The sequence below is a fragment of the Oculina patagonica genome, chromosome 1 (assembly GCF_052425735.1).
Source record: "Oculina patagonica isolate OP01 chromosome 1, crgOcupat, whole genome shotgun sequence".
NCBI lineage: Eukaryota > Metazoa > Cnidaria > Anthozoa > Scleractinia > Oculinidae > Oculina > Oculina patagonica.
In genome coordinates, this window is record NC_135758.1 from 29,461,934 (window position 1) to 29,482,037 (window position 20,104).

The following is a 20,104-nucleotide window of genomic DNA, read 5'->3' on the forward strand; positions in this document are numbered from 1 at the left end:
CTTCATTACTGTTTTTGTGAGCCGCCGGTCGATGACGTGACGTCACTGCACCTTCACAACGGACACGGGCAGACAATCAGAGACAAAACAAAGATAAATGCTAAGTTTATAGCTAGTCTTGGGGTTACGTTGGCTACGGAAGACTACAGCGCTAGCACTTTTTAAGGTTTTTAAGCCTTTTTACACCTGGCATCCTCTTTTTTTCGGGAGCAGTTTTGAGTTTTAAACGCGTTTTTGACGTGACTTGCACTATCCTTTCCTCGGACCATGTCACTCGTGTTGTCCTTCTGATGGGGTTGCCGTCTTTGATTTACGTTAAAAAACTGCATTGAACTGGTACGAAGATGAGCAACAAATTGATTTCAGAACAAATAGACGGAGCTACAAGACTTGGACACGAACAGCTCGGCAAGGGGAACATTGACGATGCTTGTGGTTCTTTCGAAAAGGCTGTTGAGCTTGCAGAGGGATTGAAGGAAGGTTTTACAGAGAGAGCGTGTTATTTTAATCTGGGAGCATGCTACGTTGCACGAGGGGATCCTAAACGAGGAGTAGAGTTCTTACTTAAAGCTTTTCCACCCGACAAGGAGTCAGATGGAAGGACGAACTATGCTGATTTACAATATAATTTAGGAACTGCTTATGACGCGCTTGGCGACTTACACAAGGCAGTTGAATGCTACGAGACAGCCGCCGAGGAATACAAAACTCAAGAGAACAAGGAAATGCGAGGGGAAACACTTCTCAGACTGGGCAAAGATTGGACGAGTATCGGGGAATTGAAAAAAGCCGCAGAAATTTACCAGCAATGCGCCGAGATTTTCCAAGAAATGGGCGATAAAAACACTCAGTTACTGATCCTCAATAACCTTGCCAGCTTGCTAGCTGAGCTGCATGATATAGGGGCTTGTGGTAAAGTGCTTACTCAAGTTATTGAACTCTGTCTCGAAGTCGATGACAACGCTTTGAAAGGTAAGTGAAATATACAGTTTGTATATAATAATGACTTTGTGAAGTAGTTTATATTTTCAGTGCAGCTATAATTTGTTTATAATTGATCACTCATCAACAAACATCACCTTGAAATGTTTGAAATTCTATCATTGCCCTTTGGATACCATAGCAAAACTAGAGTTTTGCTTCTCCAACAACACGAACATATACAGTAGCTGTTTGGTAAACTTGTGTATTCCTAACAAAATTTGTAAAAAACCATTTTCAATTAAAAGCTAATTAGATTATGAAGATACTTTCTGCATAGCAAATTAATGACGTTATACCAAAAATGTCCAATATCTGGACTTGGTTGTTCAAAGGGTGGATAATGCTATCCACTTATCCACTATCTAGCAGATAAGTGTTTGCAAAACAAACTATGCTACCCAGTGGATATTGATTTATCCAGTGGGTAGTGTTATCCCTCCTTTAAACAACTGGACCCTTATGTGTTACAGTTCTTATATCATATAACAGACAGAATTTATTTAAATTATATCTAGCAAATGTTGCTGTAGATGTATGAGGATTACCGTGAGATCTACAGAACACCCTCAGTCTGTGGATTTCTGAAAATGAGCCAAAATTAGATCCCCTGGAAGAAAAAGATCCCCTACAAAAAGAATTTGACATAACCTTCACAGGAATCTGGAGATGACCTAGTAAAGTTTACTATAATTTTGTTAGAAATCCTGGTTACTGACCTTCAATTTTTTTTTATATAATAATTTTGGTCAGTAATTACCAATTACCAGCCATAATTTCCATCTCCAGGAGAGAAGCCATATTTTTTTCATCTCCAAGAGAGAATTTGTGATAATTTATGAAAATTGGCCTCTTCGGGATAACACCTGTACATGCATCTCATCTATCTTCAGCCATGGCTTAAAACCTTGGTTTTTTAAACTAGAGTCTTGGCTTTTCTCAAGCTCATCAGAAATATGTAAGCATCTCAGAATGTAGAATTTTGAATACTTGGGCCTCAATGGAATAATATTATTGAATTATTAGCCTATCCAAAAGCTTGCAATTCACAAGCCCAGTAATTCATGCAGCAGGCATGAAGGAGAAATTTAAGCAATGCTGTTTTGATTTAAACCTATTTTGTTGAATATCAAAAGAAAGCGCCATAAATCATGACAAATTTGCCTGTAGCAATTTGTAACATTTATTCTATAGTTTCCTTGGCAAGAGTTAAAAAACAAATGGGCTAATCCTAATTAAAAGCATACTGACTGCACCCTGCTGTTTTGGCCTTTTTCCTGGTAAATGTATTTTGTGCCATTGGGGACTGCTTATAAGAATGTAACCCTTTTACCATAGCATTATATATCAGAGGTTTGTTTTGGGATGTTTTTTTCTTTTTAAGCAGTTTTTGAGGGTTTAAATTACAGTTGTATAATCCTTGTAAATAGTAATAGTAATTAAATTTAATGTTTTTCTTGTGCAATTGTTCAACTACAGGTGCTCAGATTAATGTTTTAATTTCACTTGCACTAGGGGATATGAATTGTGTATTTGCCCACTGTAAATATACTGCTTCTACTTGAAAAGTACATAAAGTTTTAGCAAGGCCAAAAACATCTTTACATGAATAATTTGTCTGATGAAATTTATGATTCCAATAACTTTCGAAGGTTTCAAAGTAGTAAATTAAAATATATAAATCACCGTCTCTAAACCTATTGTAATTTAAGATTATTGTGCTCTTGACTGTTTAAACATTTATATACAGAACATTGTTGCTAGCTCAGAATATATAACACAGTCATGCAATGTTTATTTTATGCTTATGGCAATTATCTAGCAACCCCACCTTCACATTGGTACAAAACAGAAATAATTTTTCAGATATGATCATAATGCAGGGTTTTGTAATTACGTGTTGTTTTGTGTGCAATTCTGCTAAATTTAAGGTAATATTGTGGGTCGTGGTGGTATTTTTGGCTTGTCTTAGTCAGAGGATCAGAACAGTGATATAAATTTATTATGTACAGCTCTAATGCCATAGGTTTTAAAATCGAGGAGCTGAAGTCAACAGCAAAATACATTCTACTTGCTAGTCACAGAATTTTGTAGCCAACAAAACATGTGTTTTTTGCTGTCTGTAATTGAATCTTAAGTACTAATTTAAAATGCTAAGTAAACGTAACTTTATTTATCATAGTTCTACAGGGAACACACTGAAATGTTTTGATGCTTCCTTTTTCTAATACATGTATATGTTGATTACACTTAAACTGATGTCTTTTTCTTTTCAGGTAAAGTCTACAATGACATTGGTCTACTCTACAATGGATTAAAGTTGCATGAGAATGCTGCAGAGTGTTTTGAACTAGCACTCCCTCTTATGCAAACGCACCCTGACAAGAAACTGGAAGCTGTTCTTCAGCAAAATCTAGGAGCTGTGTATAATCAACTTAAACAATACAACAAAGCAATGGAGTGTCATAGACAGGCTGTCTCTCTTCATGGTAAGGATATTCTATCTGGTTAAAGAAGCCACGTCACGGACAACACCAAGTTTGTCATTCGTAATCTGTCTTGATTTTCGTCAGTCGAAACCTCCTTGGTTATTTTCACATTTTTACCACTCCTTTGTTGTTTTTCTACATTACAAGACTATATACTTTGAGGTTTTCTTCAATTTGGAAATAATCAGAAATATGACTGAAAATATTGTGACATTGCTCCTTTAAGTACATGTATTTACATTTACTGTTGTTGTGAAAAATTCAACTACTGGTAATAATAAAGAGGATTTTGAAAGAGGCAGAAGTTTTTTTGAATTAGTACTGTATGATTTCAACCAGAAGCTTCAATTACATTTGAAAGTCAGGTACAAAAATGTTTCAGATCGGTGCAATTATAATAAAAAATATTAAATATTAATAGAAAGGAGCACCTGTAATAGCATAACTTAATTACATAATTCAGTTTAAATTTTTAAAACTACAAAGTCAAAAAAATCAAAACTGTCATTTTGAGTATAAACTGCAAACTAGACAACTCATCTAAAACATTGCTTTCTATTTTGCTTGTGTTAGGTGAACTATCCAACAGAGCAGCCCAAGGACAGGCCTTCTGTAATATGGGGTTTGCACAAAGTCAGCTTGGAGAATACAACAAGGCTGGAGAGAGTTTCACCCATGCAATCCAAGCAGCAAAGGACGCCAATGATAAAAGAGGATTGTGGCAAGCTTATGAGGGTTTGGCAGCAGTAAGCTTCCTTGGACAGGAGTATGACAAAGCTGTGGAGTATTACAAGTTAGCCTTGTCAGTCCTTTCAACAACGGGAGAGGTAGATCCCGAACACAACAACAGAATTGTTAGCAAACTTGCTAATGCCTTAGAATGCCAGTTGGTTTTGTCCAAAAAATTAAATGGAAGGCTGCCCCCCTTAAGAGCTGACAGCATAAAGAGTGATGCTGCAGTCACAAAGGAGAGAGTCGGAAAAGGCAAACGAGTAGGGAAGACACGCTCAAGACAAGAGCACCACCAGCTGATTGCTAGAGGGATTGATGGTGACCAGACGCCTTCAGAGTCAGAGGAGCCAGATGGTGACCAGGATACAGAGTCGTCAGAGTCTGATGACTCTGAGGAGGAGACAAGGCAGAATGAACAAGCTACAAGAGACAGACAGCACAGGCATAGGACGATAACCACTGAAGCTGACGTTCATCATGAGAGGGAGCCAACAAGTGAAAAAAGAGGAAGAAAAATGACATCCACAGATTCTACTGACGAGGAACAAGTCATCAAGGATAGAGAAAGAAGAGAGAGAAAAACCCGCCATTCACGAAAAGCTAGACATACATCATTTAGAGAACCCCTCAAATCAACACAAGGAGAGAATTACTATGAGCAGGCAGTTGATGACAGAGTAGCTTCTCCTGCAAGGAGTGATTATTCCGACGACATGCCCCGGGCACATAGAGAAGCATACTTGGCTTCAGTACAGGCTTCTGCAGGACACAGGTCAGACCCAGACAGAACAGATGTGCAGGATGGACAAAGTGTTCAGTCTAGAACTTGTGTTATTCAGTAAAATAGACTTCTAATAAAAATGTCTGATGATGTCAAAATTATTTTGATATTTCACCTAAAGCTTAAAAAATTAATATGAAATTATTATAGACCTCTATTTTTATATCATTGCTCCTGTTGTGAGGATGTGGTTTGCTTTTAAAAAATGGGGTTTGTTTGTGTTGGTCAGCTAGTTTGTAAAGAAAAATATTTTTCTGGCTAGGTACTAGATAAAAGGGTTAGTTTTTGCAGTTTTGTAAAATGGCAAAAAGTATGGAAATACTCTCCATCAGTTTTTGGTTTGTAGATAAAGATAAGTCTTTCAGGGCTTTACTTAGGATTTTTAGTCTGCGGGGGCAAACTCCAATATAACTACAAGAAATAGCCCAGCAAAATCAAACACTGTGTTAGAAATTTAGTTTTTCCTGGTGGGGGCAACTGCCCCCCCCCCCCCTGCTAAGTATGGCCCTGTCTTTAAATTTTATGGTATAATGTATCTATCCTACCTTAAAAATCTTATGTCAACATATCGGGTGGTGAAAAGTCCTTCAAAAAAAGTGTGTCACAAAATTTTAGCCAAATTTCAGGGGTCTCGTCATCTCAAATTTTTCTTTGACGCCTTTTCGGAGTCTCAATTTCTTTTGCAAGGCTAAAAAGGTCTCGGGCTTGCTGAAAAGATATCAGTCATGCATTACCCATTCTGCACCCCTAACATGGGATAAGATGAAATAAAAAAATCATCTTGCAATGTTAACTCATTGCAATTATATTATTACAGCTAAAACAAACTGTTGTCCATTCAGGGCATGTCAAGTTTGTGCTCAGTCACTACTATAGTGGATAAGCTGTAGCTTGCCTTACTGACTGAATTTTGTTTCCTTTTGCTTCCTCTTCCCACTTTTTGAAGGCAACACAATAATCCTATGGTCCACTCTCAACCTGACTTGTGGTCAAAATATATGGCAGTAAACCTTTTAAAGTTACACAACGACCCTATAAAAATTATGTTACTGAGGGTTTATTTTAAACAACTTCCAAACATGGTTATACAATAGAGCAGTTTTCAATGGAGTGTCAGAAAACCAAAACTGAAGTAATCACACTGAACTCAAATGATCCAGTGAACCATTCAAAATTGGAAGTAAATATATGTAGCTAGTGGAAAGCACAGAAAATTTGTGCGTGCAAGTCACGTTTGGTTTTGGTTTTACTTCTAATTGGATGAGAAGTGGCAAGAGTTTTTTGAAACCAATCACAAAGATTGAAATTCAAAACCAAGGAAATGCGAATTACTTTCTACACTCAAGTGAAACTGCTCTAACTAATCCAAATAGATTGCTAATGACAGTTCATGGATTGATGAAGTGGCTCAAGCTTTTGTCCATATGTAAGCTGAATCAGAAGTCAGTGAATTATTGATTGCTTATGCTTGTCAAGTGACCTGTTTTGCTATTAGTTCATTTTCCAGTTTGTATTTGTAACCAACTCTGTATAATTTGTTAGGAAAAAATAAACACCTGGCATTTGTCAGAACTTGTGAAGCATTTTGTAATTGTTTGTAACATTTGTTTTTCATTACTGCGTGGTTACAGTAACATAACATTAGAGATTCTTTTTATCAAATGATAGGTCAGCAGGGCATGCAGAGAGCTAGAACAGACTTCTTATAACTCTTACCCTTTAGGAGAAATCACAAAGGTTCGAGTTATTAGGAAATAAAAACAAATGTCAAGAAATAAGGGACTAAAATGGTGTTTTGTTAACATATTAGATTACTAATCACTCAAAAACTGTGTGTAAAACCAGGTTTATTTTAGCTAGAGAGAGGGTGAAAATGCAATCATGTTTGCCATTTTTCTATCTCGACACTTAGGCGCAGTTGTGGCGGCGAGGGAAAGTCTAATTGATTTATCTAGGGTGCAAGTTACGAGGGTAAAATTACAGTAAATCCGGGAGAAGTAAGATTTGGTTCAAGTTTGCATGAAACACTGTATCATAGGTCTGCAAGGCGTGCAGAGAGGACGATAACAATCAATATGTCAGCTGTGCATTTAGAGATACAGTGCTATGAAGTTGTGGTAGACTGTAAAACAGTCAGTTTTTTTTCCTCAGAAGGGGCTCTATGGGCACGCCACACTCTGTCTTGACACTTGCTTCAGAACTTTCATTCGAAAACGGCGTGCACTGGCCAAAAATATGAACAAATTGCTTTGGTGGAGTTGGAAAATTGGGTATCAGTACCCTTTTGAAATTTTGGGGTAAATATTAGGAAGTTTTAACAATTTTTTGGGCTCATGACATGAAACGAAGAACAACCAACAACAACAAGATGAAAGAACCTTGAAGTGATATAGAGCGGAAAAACAATAACTCAAAAACAAAGAAGTTAATTTCACAAGTTCATAAGCTGAGGTAAACCCACATTTTGGTAATACCTCTAACTGATAGAATTATGTGAATCTGAAAGGCTTGGCATGAATGGAGTGGGCGTAGCAAAAAAAGTTCACAGTGAAAACTGTGCGCTATCAAGTTTGAAACTGTAGCTTATATTTCATTGTGAATTTACACTTTTATTACCACCATTCTTTAAAATAATTACAATACCTAAAGCTAAATTCAAATACATTTTAACAAAATCGCAACATCTTTGTATTTACACTATTTTTTTGAAATTATATTAATTTGTTCTCTCAATCAAATTTTGACACATCTCAATATCAAAAATCATTTTTTTGAAAATTTAAATAATATACATAAAAATATTACATTTTTATAACTTAGATACAGTATTAAATAAAAACAATCCGTGAAACAAAAGGATTGTTAGTACTATGTATAAAGGCCCTAGGCCACACATAGTAGGTAAGAAATTGTTTTTTGTTTCTGTTCGTTTTTATTTTTGTTCAGGAATAAAAAAACACTACTGCAGGGGCAGATCCAGGATTTTTCTTAGGAGGGAGTGCACCACTAAAGAATGACGGTTTTTTTTGCAGAATACCAGTTGTATTAGAAAGCTGGTCTTCTCAACGGAGAGGGGTGCATGCCCCCTGCACCCTCCCTCTAGATCCACCCCTGTATCACAGTGCTAATGATGGAGAACTTTACGAATAATGGAAGATTCCTCATATGCAATAATGTCTGTGGTGAGAGTGGCTGCTGTTCAGGCCCAAATCTGAAACCAAGGAGAGAGCCACATGATAATCAATAAAAATTATGTTACAGCAAGCAAAAAAAAAAAAAAAAAAAAAAAACACAAAAAAAACATATGACTTCCTGTTCTACTGGCTTCTTGGATGAACTTACTCTCAGTGTATTGTCCCAGCTTCCAGTACCAACAGCTGTCCCATCTGGGGATACCTCTAGACAGCTGATCCGGTTATCATGTGCATAATACACAGATAGTTGCTCAGCCTGTGAATGATTAGAAAACAAAGAAGTAGCTAAGAAAACACTAAGCCAGCTCATTAACAAGCCAAGCTGACTTTTCAGGCCTTGGCAGCTCTAAAAGTTTACCTAAGTCTTGTAAAATTTTAGCCGGATTAACAAGTTCTCTTTAAGCCGGTAAAATTAGCCAGCAGCCACCCCTTAGCGACATCCCAGAGAAAAAGGAACCTTGGTGTCCTCTTATGGGCAAGATATACTGAAATGCTTTTCTCCACCCATGAATATATGTAAGGATACCTAGAGGCAAACTCCAACCAAAACTGATTTGCCATCAATACATTTCCTTTCATCAGCCATGAGTTATCATGCATGAAAATTTCAGATTTTTCTACCTTCAATGTATCCCAGACATTCATGGTGTAGTCATGGTAGCCAGCAAACAATAATCTCCCTAGAGAAAAACAAACAGACAAACAGATTGGTGGTGTTAAGAGCAGTTTTCACATGAGTGTGGAAAGTAAATTTGCTTTTGGTTTTGCATTACAAGGTTCATGATTGGCTCAAAAATATTGTGCCACTTTCTCAGCCTATTAGAAATTTATAAAACCAAAATCAATAAATTTATTGTTACTTGAGCATGTTTTTGCACTCTTAGTGACAACTACATGTAATTACTTCAAGTTTTGATTGGTGTACTGAATTGTAGGAGTCCCTTGTGATTGGTCAGAGTTATTACTTTCATTGGTTTTACAACACTCAACTGAAAACTGCTCTAAGTGGCAGGAATTGCATTTTGAAAAGAATCACAAACCAACACTGTCCAAAATTAAAAAAAAACTCCCTCCGGCTCAAGTCTGAGTACTAACCACTAAATGAAAAGTCCAGAGATGCCGCTCCAAAAATTATGTGCTCTTTAGAGTACACTGCAAGCTCATGATCTGCTCTTAAATCATATAAACGGCACTGTAGAAATAAAGTGCAAAATATCTCAGAGCAAAACAAAAACATTACACAAATTAAGCAAATCAAGATGTTGACAAGTTATTAAACTTGTTGCAACCATAAAAATTAAATTTACGATAGCTGAAAAGAGTAAATTTGTGGTTAATGATAAAATGTATAATTTGGAACTGCAGCTGTATTGTGACACTTACAGTAGCATCATCAGAAGCGGTGCCAAATGCTTCTCCGCTTGGATAAAACCTACAGTAACAAAGAATGTAAAACTATTGTGAATAAAGGCTTGAGTTCCCAAGTAAAATTCTAGAAACTTCAAATTTGTACTAATTGTGATCTCTCAGGAGGAAAAGGAATAATTTTTAGTTCAATGTCAAAGTTAACTATTTATAAACTTCATTGAGAATATCATCATCACCATCATCATCATTGAACACTGACACGTACCTTACTCCGTTGATATCAGCCTCGTGTGTCTGAAATGAGTTAACAGCATGACCAGTCCTGATATCCCAAACAAGGGCTGTTTTATCGCATCCCTACAAGGAATAAATAAGTATTAATAAGTGATTGATCATGATATTCATCCATGGACTTGAATCTCTGTACACTAAGATCAATTAAAAGTGATTTAGTGAGAGACAAGAACCAGGTTACTAGGCTCTGAAACATGTACTTAAATTAGTTAAGAACATTTGCTTGAATTGGTAATTGCAATTATTAAAAAGTACTTACACCAGAAACAAATATATTCCTTCCTTCAGTTGGTGCAAGATCGACACTGTTTACAGGACAAAAGTAGTATTAGACAAGTGTCATGATCGTAACTTATGTGAAAGAGTTTCAAGACTGAAAGGAAAAAAATAACAAATTATTATTTTTATTAATTTAATTCTTTTCAGGGCAAATTGTCATAAAGGTAAATGCCTATTACAAGAGTCCTGACTTTATTAATTAAAACAAAATTTTATATAAATTATTACCAGGAGCAAATTAACATAAATTATTTATAATGAATCTATTTATTGTCACTAAATAAGTAAGTACCTCATCACATCAGATGAATGACCATGAAAACTTTGTAACAGCTGTCCTGACTCCACATCCCATAATGCACAGGTGGTATCTCCACTGCCTGTCAAGATCTAAAAAAGACAATATTCTTATGATTCATTCCATCCATATCTTAAATCAGTGCTAATTATTAACTGCAACTTTGTGTGAAATGAATGAGAAAACGCTCACCTAACTTTACTTGCTCAATGCCCCATTCAATAATTTTCTGTAGAGTTATAGCTGTAGTACCATATTTATTTTGGGAGGCGCGGTGGCCTAATGGTTAGTGCACTCGCCTCCGAGTCGAACGGCCCGTGTTCGAGGTCTGGCCGGGGCGCTCCGTTGTGTTCTTGGGCAAGACACTTTACTCTCACAGTGCCTCTCTCCACCCAGGTGTGTAAATGGGTACCGGCGAATTTACTGCTGGGGGGTAACCCTGCGATGGACTAGCATCCCATCCAGGGGGGAGTAGCAATACTCTCAGTCACTTAATGCTACGGAAACCGGAATAAGCTCCGGCCTGTATGGGCCACTAGGCTCGAAGCAAACTTTACCTTTTTTTTTTACCATATTTATTTGGTTAAGCACCCAACCTTGAATAAGTGCCCACCTCAAATAAGTGCTTGCCCTTATGGGGGTGAGCGCTTATACTCGCCCTTATGCAAGGTTGAAAATGTTACCGGTAGTAGTGTTTGTATGTTGCTCAGATCATGACTAAGTGCTGCTTACACGAGGTCTCACTGGCAGAGATTCTTGGCTGTAGTTTTGGGTGAATACGGTTTAAAAACGGCATATTTCCCAAGATCACACCCCCTGTAGATTTATTTATTGTTGGGGATGGAAGTTCTAGTGCTAATAAACTGGTATTTACTTGTTGGTCGGAGTTGGTGAATGTACAGCAAGCCATGTAGCTAGTGTGCATGGCAACAGTGTGCTTCTTAGTGGCACCCTCATCGTCAAAGCTCAATTTAAACAGCGAGCACTTGTTGTCAAGGCCCCTAGAACGGTAGACAGCAACAGTTTGACAAATTAAAGATTAATAAAATCACTGAAAATAACATTAAAATCATAAATGAACTAGTACACTCAAAATTTGCTTAAACCACTAAACTGCCAGGCGAGAGTTTAATCTGTATTAGTCTGGGACAGGGTATGGAAGTCAAGAGTTTTGGTCTACAATGTTCAGGGAATCATTTTAGTCCTGGATTTAAAGTTAAAATTTGACAGTTGAAATTGAAAGATCTTGAACAGTGAAAGAGCCAAAGAATTCAAATACTTTTCACCCATTCCCCCTGAAGAATTCCCTTATATTTTTATCTTACCCCTGAGGAAATCCACAGATTTTGGCACTTACCCCTAAAGAATTCCACCTCAACAGGCCGGAAACAAACATTTTATGCAATAGCCCAATAGGGTAAGGGTTTAAGAGTCCCAATGGTACAGCCCCAGTGCCCAAAAATTACCAGATATCCCCTGGACCATGAACACTCCAAATCAAAGGGAGCACACTCCCTGACATGTGGTCACCATGCACTTTTACACCATTTGTTTTGACTGCAAATTCATTTCAACTTACCCACAAGCAACCATGTTGCCTGATGGTGAATAAGCACAAGCCATGACCCACGTTGTCGGCATAGAAATTGCATGCTCCTGTCAAAGATGAAAATATTCTAAATTTAATAATAACATGTTGATGTCAGTTTTTTTCTGCAATGGCCCCCTAAATTCAATTTCATAAATGTTAATAGTAGATAATTCAGCTGGCCCAATACTTAGAAAATACAGTATTATTTTGGCAATAAAATGTGTGCATGGAGTGGCATGAGGCAATTTGAGGAAAGAGTGATTTTTGTTGATGTTTTGTAGTTGCAGTTTGAACAGCTTTCACACAGGAGTTAATTTTCATTTTGAGTCTCAGAGCCAATGTAAATTTAAAGAACCTTGCATTAAAAGAGTTTAAACACTCTAGATATTGTACAAACTACATGTAAGGGTATAGCACAGTAACACGTTACTTATTGTAGTTTTTAGTGATATTCAAAATCCAACTAACGATTGCGTTTTTTTGCTGCTATCAATTATTATGACAACAGTCAACGAACCATAAAAAAAAAAACATGGATTGAAATCTACAAAATAAATATCACAACTGACAGAGGTAACCTTCTATCCCAGTTAAAATGATTTTCTATTTCCCGAGAGATCAGCTAAGATGATTGACAGCAGATAAAAAAGTAATCTTTGGTTGAGGATTTAATTTTTACATATCACTGAAAACTGCAAATTATAATGTGGCAAAACTGAAAAGCAGCTTGTGATCCTACCTTGTGAGTTGTAAATGCATCCCAAACAATGACCTTGCCATCCTGGTAAATAAATATAATACAAAATCAGTTAATGCTTTTGGATTCAAAGATAATGTACAGCCGCATATTTTCAATAATTATAATAAAGTTACTTAGTAACTAATTTTATGCAGTTAATTTGTTTTTTTTCTTTCAATGTGTTGACACTCAACATACATCTGTTGGAATTACCTGCAATCTAGGTATTTACAGCTGTCAATACTTCTCAACAGCTGTTTGTGCGGCAACAGTCTATTCCACATAATCCTGTTATGGTGTAGAAAAATTTCTGTGACTTATGCTACCTAAAAATATGACTTACCGGTAGTTATGCTACCTTAAACATACCTGTGAGCTGCTGACCAAGTGACGTCTGTCCTGTGCCCAGTTTAAACACAGCACCTTTCCTTGATGGCCTTTAAGAATCCTTCGCACTTTGAGAGGTGAAAGAAGAAGGCCATCTACCCTCTGAGAAACATCTTTTACTGAAAAAGAGAAACAGAGAAAAAAAATTGTTTAGGCCAGTGTAGACTTGCCACAAGTCGACCTCATGAGTTTTCACAGTGAATAAGTGAGCGAAGCGAGCCTTTTAGGTCGCGAAGCGGCCGTGCGAGCGACGAAGTCGCGAGATCGAGTGACGAAGTCGCGAGAGGTCGACTTGTCTCGCTTGATGGGTTTTCGTTTGCGTTTCGCGCCAAAAATGGGAAGTATCAATTTTCAAGGGATGGAGTTTAGTTGTTGCGTGACTTTAATACTCCGACTCAACTTACTAACGACTCAACTCCAACGAAAACAATCGAGCATGTGTGTGTTTCTCGAACTTCAGAACAAATGGAAGTCACCGTTTACATCAGGACAAAAGAAATTTAAAGTTGTGGATTAAGCAATGTTAACATTTCTATGACACTTTATAGTCGCACACTTGGTTGAATTGTGCTAGCTAGTAACGCTTGCTGCCGCTTGCTGTTCTGCAGTTGAACTTTAATATTAAAATAGACAGTGATTAAACCGGGCTTCTAAGTAAAAATAAAAAAGAACGACAAACACTCTTAACATTTGGCAATGCCATGTCTCTCATCGATGAATACACATTTGAAATTGTTTTTCAACCGACGAAAAATGTGTCGATAGTTAATCGCCTCCGGACTTCTAAACACCAGTTTAGATTTGAAATCTAAATTATTGGCCAGTTGCTGTTCAGAGCAGTCGTCGCCAACATACAAAGCTGGAATTCCAGAGGCAATAAGGTTCTAGACTTGATCTTTCATTAAAGAAATCAGTGGAACAACATCTAAATAAAACAATGGCATTGCTATCCTCACCAAGAAAGGAGTCGAATGCGTACGGAGCGAGCTCAAAGGTGAGGCTTTTTCCAGCTCCGCTCCGGTTGGAGCAGACACAACATCTCTCCCGGAAAGATAAAATTCTATTGTTTTCCGCTAGCAGTCACACAAACATGAATAACTGGTGACCTTGACAGCATCATCTATCGCTTTCGAAATTGACCCCATGTTGAATGTTTGACCGCAAGTCACGTTTCCCTCCGCTTGATCCCTTGTGATTGACACTTCTGTCCTAAGGGCTGCTCTGATTGGTCTACGCTCAGCGACCCGTTTTTGGGTCGCTAATAGTGGCGCGAATCAAGTATGAAAAGTCCTTCGTCCCGGCACGCCATAATAAACATGACGAAGGACTTTATTGAAAGTCTAAGGCCAGTGCTGTCATCAAGTTAAAAGCAGCTGTTACATTGAATTATGGGAGGTGCAGTGACCTAATGGTTTATAACATGCTTGACTCCAGATGAAGTGGTCTGGGTTCAAGCCCTAGCCGGGGTCACTGTACTCAGGGCAAGATTCTTTACTGTAAGAGTGCCTCCCCCACCCCGGTGTATAAATGGGCATCAGTGAATTTAATGCTGGACGTAACCCTGTGATGGACTAGTATCTCATCCAGGGAGGAGTGGAAATACGTATACTTCGACAAGTCTCTTATGGAAACTGATAAGCTCCAGACTGAGGAGCCCCGAGGTTCAAACAGACACTTTACTATACCTTTTCCACTTTCTATAGTGTGAAAACGATGGGTGACTCAGTATCTTTTAAAAAGTAGTTTTACGATAAGCTTAACAAAAATGAAAGATCAATGCTTTACAGCATATTCTAGATCTGCAAAAATGAAAGCTTTAGTTTATAGCATTTGAAAGCCGACAGTTGAAATTGCAGTTTATAACTACAGTTATCAGCATCATGACCCTTAGGTATTCTATGATGAATGTCAAAGGTAGCAGTAAGTAAACTGTACTGCAGAACGCCATACATTCAACATGTCCCATCACATCTGAATGGTTCTAAGATCACCTGGTGCAAAAGATCATTTTGATCTGCCGGACAAAAATCGATCATGCCCTCACACTAGTGGACGGAAACTTACGTTGAAGGTCATTTACTTTCTGCTTCTCCTCGTCTATCTTCACTTTCAGTTGCTCCGCTTCTCTACAAAGTGAGGCGAGCGACTCTTCCGAGGAACTTGCCGCCATCTTGCCTGTTTACCGAAGGTTTTTAATTTATGCTAATTTAATTACTGCCATCCGGGCACTGGAGTGCGCCCGCGATGCAGTTTCCTAGACAACAAAATTACAAGAACTTCCTCTGAACCACGAAGGATCGAAGTTAGGCTTTTTCATAGTTATATTTTTACATTTTATAGATTTAATAATGAGTTCTGATACTATAAGTGTCATGAGACACAACAGTTCTTGTGGTAAAACTTTGCTAGACAATTGGGTTGAAGAGGTAAGTGTTAAAAATGTTCATTCAATGCTGTCAACTGGATCATGTTTTTCTTCCATGAAAATTCCAGGTTTGCATATATTTTGTAATTCCTTATTTCAATACTTCTTACTCTCTACAGAGACAATGTGAACAGTATGATAAGTCAGATGAAATTAATGTTTCTCAGCTTCATAAACAAGGACACAAGGTAATGTAAAGGACAATGAAATTATTTATTTGAAGGAACTTATTTAAGGAAAGTGTTTTCCATGGCTTCCTTGTTATGAAATGGTAATTGGACTGAGTGGAGTACAAATCAGGAGTAACTGGGCAAGTGATTTCGTAACATGCAAAATAACTCTCTTAATTGTATGACACTGTCCAATTACCAGTTTATCATAATGGGAAATCAGTTTGAAGAGAACACCATCTTAGGTGACAGAGTGAGTTGCATTTTCCATCAGTTTCACAAACAGCAGAGAAACAGCGAGAAACTGAACCCAATTTAATGCATGTAATTGACACAAATGGTGTAGGTATGTTGAATTACAGGTTTTCAATTACAAATAACTTTATTATTGAACAGATGTAATTGGACACCCACACGATAACACTCCAATTCCATGACAAAAAAATGTATGGAGAACACATCAGAATCAAGAATTTTGTTATAGACACAGTTATTGAGGAAGTAAGACGAAGTGTGATCATCTGAATCAAAGTAGTCTTGAAAAGGTTCCATTGGTGGCCGACGTTTGAACAATGTACACATAAGCTATTTATTTTCAGAGTGAAGTGAAAAGTTGTTTGTCAGTTGATGATGTTTGCATGATGTTATTGGCAGTAAAACTCATGTTAAGTTCGTCAACAGTGATACAGTTCACAGCTGAACTGGCCAATCACTGTTGATGAACCTTACATGAGTCTTACGGCCAATATCGTCACAGAGAATTTGACCAATCAGTCAACAGGAGTTGGAGGTATCACCTTTTGTGCATAATTTACTGTCATGTACAAATTAAAAATGTATAGAACAAATCAAATAAAACAAAATTTATTTATACATTCATCAGGGCATCTTGACAACGGATTTCGATGCCAGGCCAGAGGGATTATCTACTGTCAGAGATTCTTACAGAAAACCAGAGAAACTTGGAGTGCGAGAGATTGGTTTGAGGCAACAGCTTCTTCAGGAAGAACTCTACAGACAAGTCAGGTAGAAATATTATAACTTTTGGTTATACAGACAACTCTTTCTAAGACGGACACAATCAAGACTGGCTCCAACTGTCCATCTTAGAGTGATGTCTGTATACCTGCCAACTTTTTCTGGGTCAAAGGCGTGAGATTTTTATCCTGAGAGTTCCAGGAGTTCCGAAGAGGATATGACAATGTCCAAAGCCTCCTGAAGACGTACAAAGTATTCCGAAGACATTCTGAACATATCCTGATCCTAGTGCATGGACGTGTTTTGCTAAACACGACCCCGTTCCAAATGCTTTTCTCATCAAAACTCTGGGATTTCGAAGAAAGTATCGTCATTTACCCTTTTTAAATGGAGTTTTCGTTTCTCACATTGGTTTGAGTTTACATTTTTTTGGAAAGTGTGTCCGTTTTGGTTGTAAAAACTTGCATTTTTCGACCAAGCGTGAGAAACTGGATCGTAAGCATGAGTTGGCGTGAGATTGAAGTTTTCAACTCGCAGGCGTGAGACTCACACCCAAGGCGTGAGAGTTGGCAGGTATATGTCTGTCTTATGGGGAGTTTAGTTCCAGTAAAATGACTGTAAATCGGCAGAGGCAGGACCAACACATTTTTCCATCTGGTAGAGGTGTACAAGAGAGAGAGAGAGAGAGTTGACTCAGTAGTTGACTGTAGTACATAAACTTAGTACGTATGAACTATCTTTATAAGTTAAGTGGTGAACTTTTGTCTCTTTAGTGCTGAAGTGGATCAGGAATTTAACCCACCACCTCCTACAGTGGAGTATCTTTCTACAACCAAGAAAGATTTTACAAAAGGTTGGTCCAAAAAAAACTGTCATCTGCTGAATCTGAGTTTTATGGAGTTATTCATGTTTTGTTACAATGATTGCTTCTCCGTCTCACTCCTATTTTTGGAATTTCTGCAGAATTCACTCCAATTGTCAAAGAACCAACAAGGGTGAGTTTAACAATGACATGAACATTAATTTGTTAGTTTCACTGCTCTTTTTCATCATTATCGACAGCTTTCTTTAAAGATGAATTCCAGTCCGTACTGCGCAATCTCGGCTGCAATGTTTATGTGAGCCTCACACGAAGGGAATGTTTACAAGCAAAACTAAAAATTCCGCGACAAACTTACCTTTTTCTTCATTATTAACGCCAGATATCCTTGCAGAACAAATAATAACGAGTAGAAGAACCTTGACACTATTTCAAACCGACGTTTCAGCTCATCGGAAATTCTTGAACGAAACGAACTGTAATGGCGGACTAAAAAACGTCATGTATGCTGTCACCGAAGTGTAATGTTTCAACGAATTCAAAACAAAAACGTAAACAAACCTCGAGTCTGCGCAGTACGGACTGGAAATCAGCTTTAATTGTCAGCAAAGTACCATCAAATATCTGTCACCTTTAACCCTGAATTTCCCGGACATATTTCATTTCTCATTATTTGCTAGCTCACTGTATTTGAAAATTTTTTTAGAATCTTTTGTAGTTACATGTAGCTGAAATTAGAAGTACCTATGTGTCTTTTAATTCACAAGTGGAAAGAAGGATTGTGTTTTTTCAGACACCCTGGCTTCCCTGCTTTATTACAATTTAGCCCATGTTAAAATTTCTCATTATTGTCTTCTTAATTTAATATAAAGGATCACAACTACAAGACTGAGCAGCCTGCTACTTTTTGGCTTGAAAGAACTGAAGAAGTTCATGTGAGTATTATACTCTGCAAACGAACCTTACAATCTGGCCTCATGCAGTTGTTCAAAGTAACTTTGATGTTTGTTTTTCTTTCAGGGAGTATCTCAGGTGCGAACTGAAGATACACCATTTCGTAAAAATGCTGCATTCAGTACACCAATAGACGAGTACAGAGATGCGCCCAAACCAGGAGAACAATGGAAGTTTTAACAGCAGTCACATCCAATTTACATAAATTATTACTGTAAATATTGCAGTCTTGGAACACTTCTGCAGTTTCGCAGTTTTTCCGTTTGTATATGTCAAAACATCAGAAGCAATCAAAATAGCATTTAGTTTTTTTTAAAATTGTGTTGTATTTGTAAATTATGGGATAAAGTGAAGAAAGCTGTTAGAAACTATGGTGTACATATAATGTGGAGGATATTTTTACAGATCTTTCTTGGCTTGAAGTGAAAAAGTATAAAAAAAATCACTAAGCAAAACTTCAACATTTTACCAAAGCTGGAAAGGGGTTTATCTGTTACCTGATTGAGAAAACCTTTGACCAATCTCCTATATTAATTCTTTCAAGTTATTTTTAAGATGCACATTTTTTAAAAAAAAATAAAAGGGCAATTTTATTAATATAGTTTATAAGGTCGAAAAGCACAAAGAAGTAATAATAAACTAATAATAAAGAAACAGGTATCTATGACTGTGGAAGATTAAGATGGATTATGAGCAACAAACTTGAAACGCTGTCTAAGGATAACATCAAAAATACAATGCCAAAAAGGGAAAAAATAATACCCTATTGCGAGGCTCTGTTAGGGGGGTGTTTGTGTCCCCGTCTGAATTTCAAACCTTTTCATGTCGCAATTTCGTGTGTCGCTGTCGGAATTTCGAATTCGTCCATTGCGACTGATAATATCGGAAATGGTTGAGCCCGGAGTGCATATAACCTAAAATAATGCGTTCTCGTAATTCTGTTGCTCAAATATTCCCTATTCTTGAATCTGTCAATTAGATGTGTTGGCACAGACGAAGGAGACACCTTCCTAGGGGGCTCTTGGTCTTAACAAGGTCAATGTCGATTTTGCTCTTTTCTTTGTCGCTGTCATTATTTCACGGGAGCATCTTGTTGTTCGTCGTCATTTCAGCTCCTTCATGTCGCCGTTTCAGAGCCGTGTCGCCTGTCGGAATTTACCCTAACAGGGCCTCTATTGCCGGTAAGGATTTGAGAACCTCAAAAACCAGACTCTTTCCTGTGGCCATACCTATATAGGATCTTAGACTTAATTGCCTCCAACGTGAAAGCAGGCAATGTGATACAAAATTGAATGGCATGATTTACATGATCAAAGTGGAAACGTTGCCTCTGGGGGATACTCCCTTCAGTGTACTACATAGAAAGGCTTTGCACGAAAGGGCTCCTATATAAAAGCAACAGGCATCATTGTTAGATATTTTGAAAAAATCTGAAACGTACCAGAATCAATTTCTTGGGTTAAGGCTCAAGTTTGATGGGTCAGTGCTACAAACATTTATCAATTCCCGCTACAAAAATGGTATCAAACAAATGCCCAATCATTGATAAACAAATTGTGAGTATTTTCTTGACGTCACTCGTAACCATAGCAACAACATAACCTGTTTAAAACACCCTTAATGT

At 37.5% G+C, this 20,104-nt stretch overlaps 3 protein-coding genes across 3 annotated transcripts; 2 read left to right on the forward strand and 1 right to left on the reverse strand.

The window, feature by feature from the left end:
- Nucleotides 1–62: 62 nt before the first annotated feature.
- On the forward strand, nucleotides 63–6,751 carry LOC144662702 (uncharacterized). Its single transcript, XM_078523571.1, has 3 exons — nucleotides 63–972; nucleotides 3,258–3,470; nucleotides 4,044–6,751. Exons 1-3 carry the CDS (start codon nucleotides 345–347, stop codon nucleotides 5,042–5,044), a joined length of 1,842 nt encoding a protein of 613 aa, XP_078379697.1. The 5' UTR covers nucleotides 63–344; the 3' UTR covers nucleotides 5,045–6,751.
- Nucleotides 6,752–7,577: 826 nt separating this feature from the next.
- On the reverse strand, nucleotides 7,578–15,414 carry LOC144662992 (guanine nucleotide-binding protein subunit beta-5-like). Its single transcript, XM_078523922.1, has 13 exons — nucleotides 15,198–15,414; nucleotides 13,116–13,252; nucleotides 12,747–12,788; nucleotides 11,996–12,072; nucleotides 11,291–11,417; nucleotides 10,411–10,508; nucleotides 10,099–10,144; nucleotides 9,811–9,902; nucleotides 9,561–9,609; nucleotides 9,273–9,369; nucleotides 8,799–8,857; nucleotides 8,326–8,433; nucleotides 7,578–8,194 (listed from the first exon to the last, which is right to left on the reverse strand). The coding sequence occupies exons 1-13, from the start codon at nucleotides 15,301–15,303 to the stop codon at nucleotides 8,183–8,185; spliced, it is 1,050 nt and encodes a 349-aa protein (XP_078380048.1). The 5' UTR covers nucleotides 15,304–15,414; the 3' UTR covers nucleotides 7,578–8,182.
- On the forward strand, nucleotides 15,391–18,873 carry LOC144663122 (sperm-associated antigen 8-like). The gene is made up of 7 exons (XM_078524059.1): nucleotides 15,391–15,559; nucleotides 15,678–15,746; nucleotides 16,612–16,754; nucleotides 17,480–17,559; nucleotides 17,670–17,701; nucleotides 18,399–18,461; nucleotides 18,547–18,873. Exons 1-7 carry the CDS (start codon nucleotides 15,482–15,484, stop codon nucleotides 18,658–18,660), a joined length of 579 nt encoding a protein of 192 aa, XP_078380185.1. The 5' UTR covers nucleotides 15,391–15,481; the 3' UTR covers nucleotides 18,661–18,873.
- The last annotated feature ends 1,231 nt before the right edge of the window (nucleotides 18,874–20,104 follow it).

Coding starts and splice junctions, on each gene's coding strand:
- LOC144662992 (XM_078523922.1), bottom strand. CDS start 15,303: ATGGCGGCAAGTTCCTCGGAAGAGTCGCTCGCCTCACTTTGTAGAGAA. Junction 9,903..10,098: donor GGAATATATTTGTTTCTGGT/GTAAGTACTTTT, acceptor TATTCCTTGTAG/GGATGCGATAAAACAGCCCT. Junction 9,610..9,810: donor GCTGATATCAACGGAGTAAG/GTACGTGTCAGT, acceptor TTGTTACTGTAG/GTTTTATCCAAGCGGAGAAG.
- LOC144662702 (XM_078523571.1), top strand. CDS start 345: ATGAGCAACAAATTGATTTCAGAACAAATAGACGGAGCTACAAGACTT. Junction 973..3,257: donor CGATGACAACGCTTTGAAAG/GTAAGTGAAATA, acceptor TTTTCTTTTCAG/GTAAAGTCTACAATGACATT. Junction 3,471..4,043: donor ACAGGCTGTCTCTCTTCATG/GTAAGGATATTC, acceptor TGCTTGTGTTAG/GTGAACTATCCAACAGAGCA.
- LOC144663122 (XM_078524059.1), top strand. CDS start 15,482: ATGAGTTCTGATACTATAAGTGTCATGAGACACAACAGTTCTTGTGGT. Junction 16,755..17,479: donor GAACTCTACAGACAAGTCAG/GTAGAAATATTA, acceptor TTGTCTCTTTAG/TGCTGAAGTGGATCAGGAAT. Junction 17,560..17,669: donor CAAGAAAGATTTTACAAAAG/GTTGGTCCAAAA, acceptor GAATTTCTGCAG/AATTCACTCCAATTGTCAAA.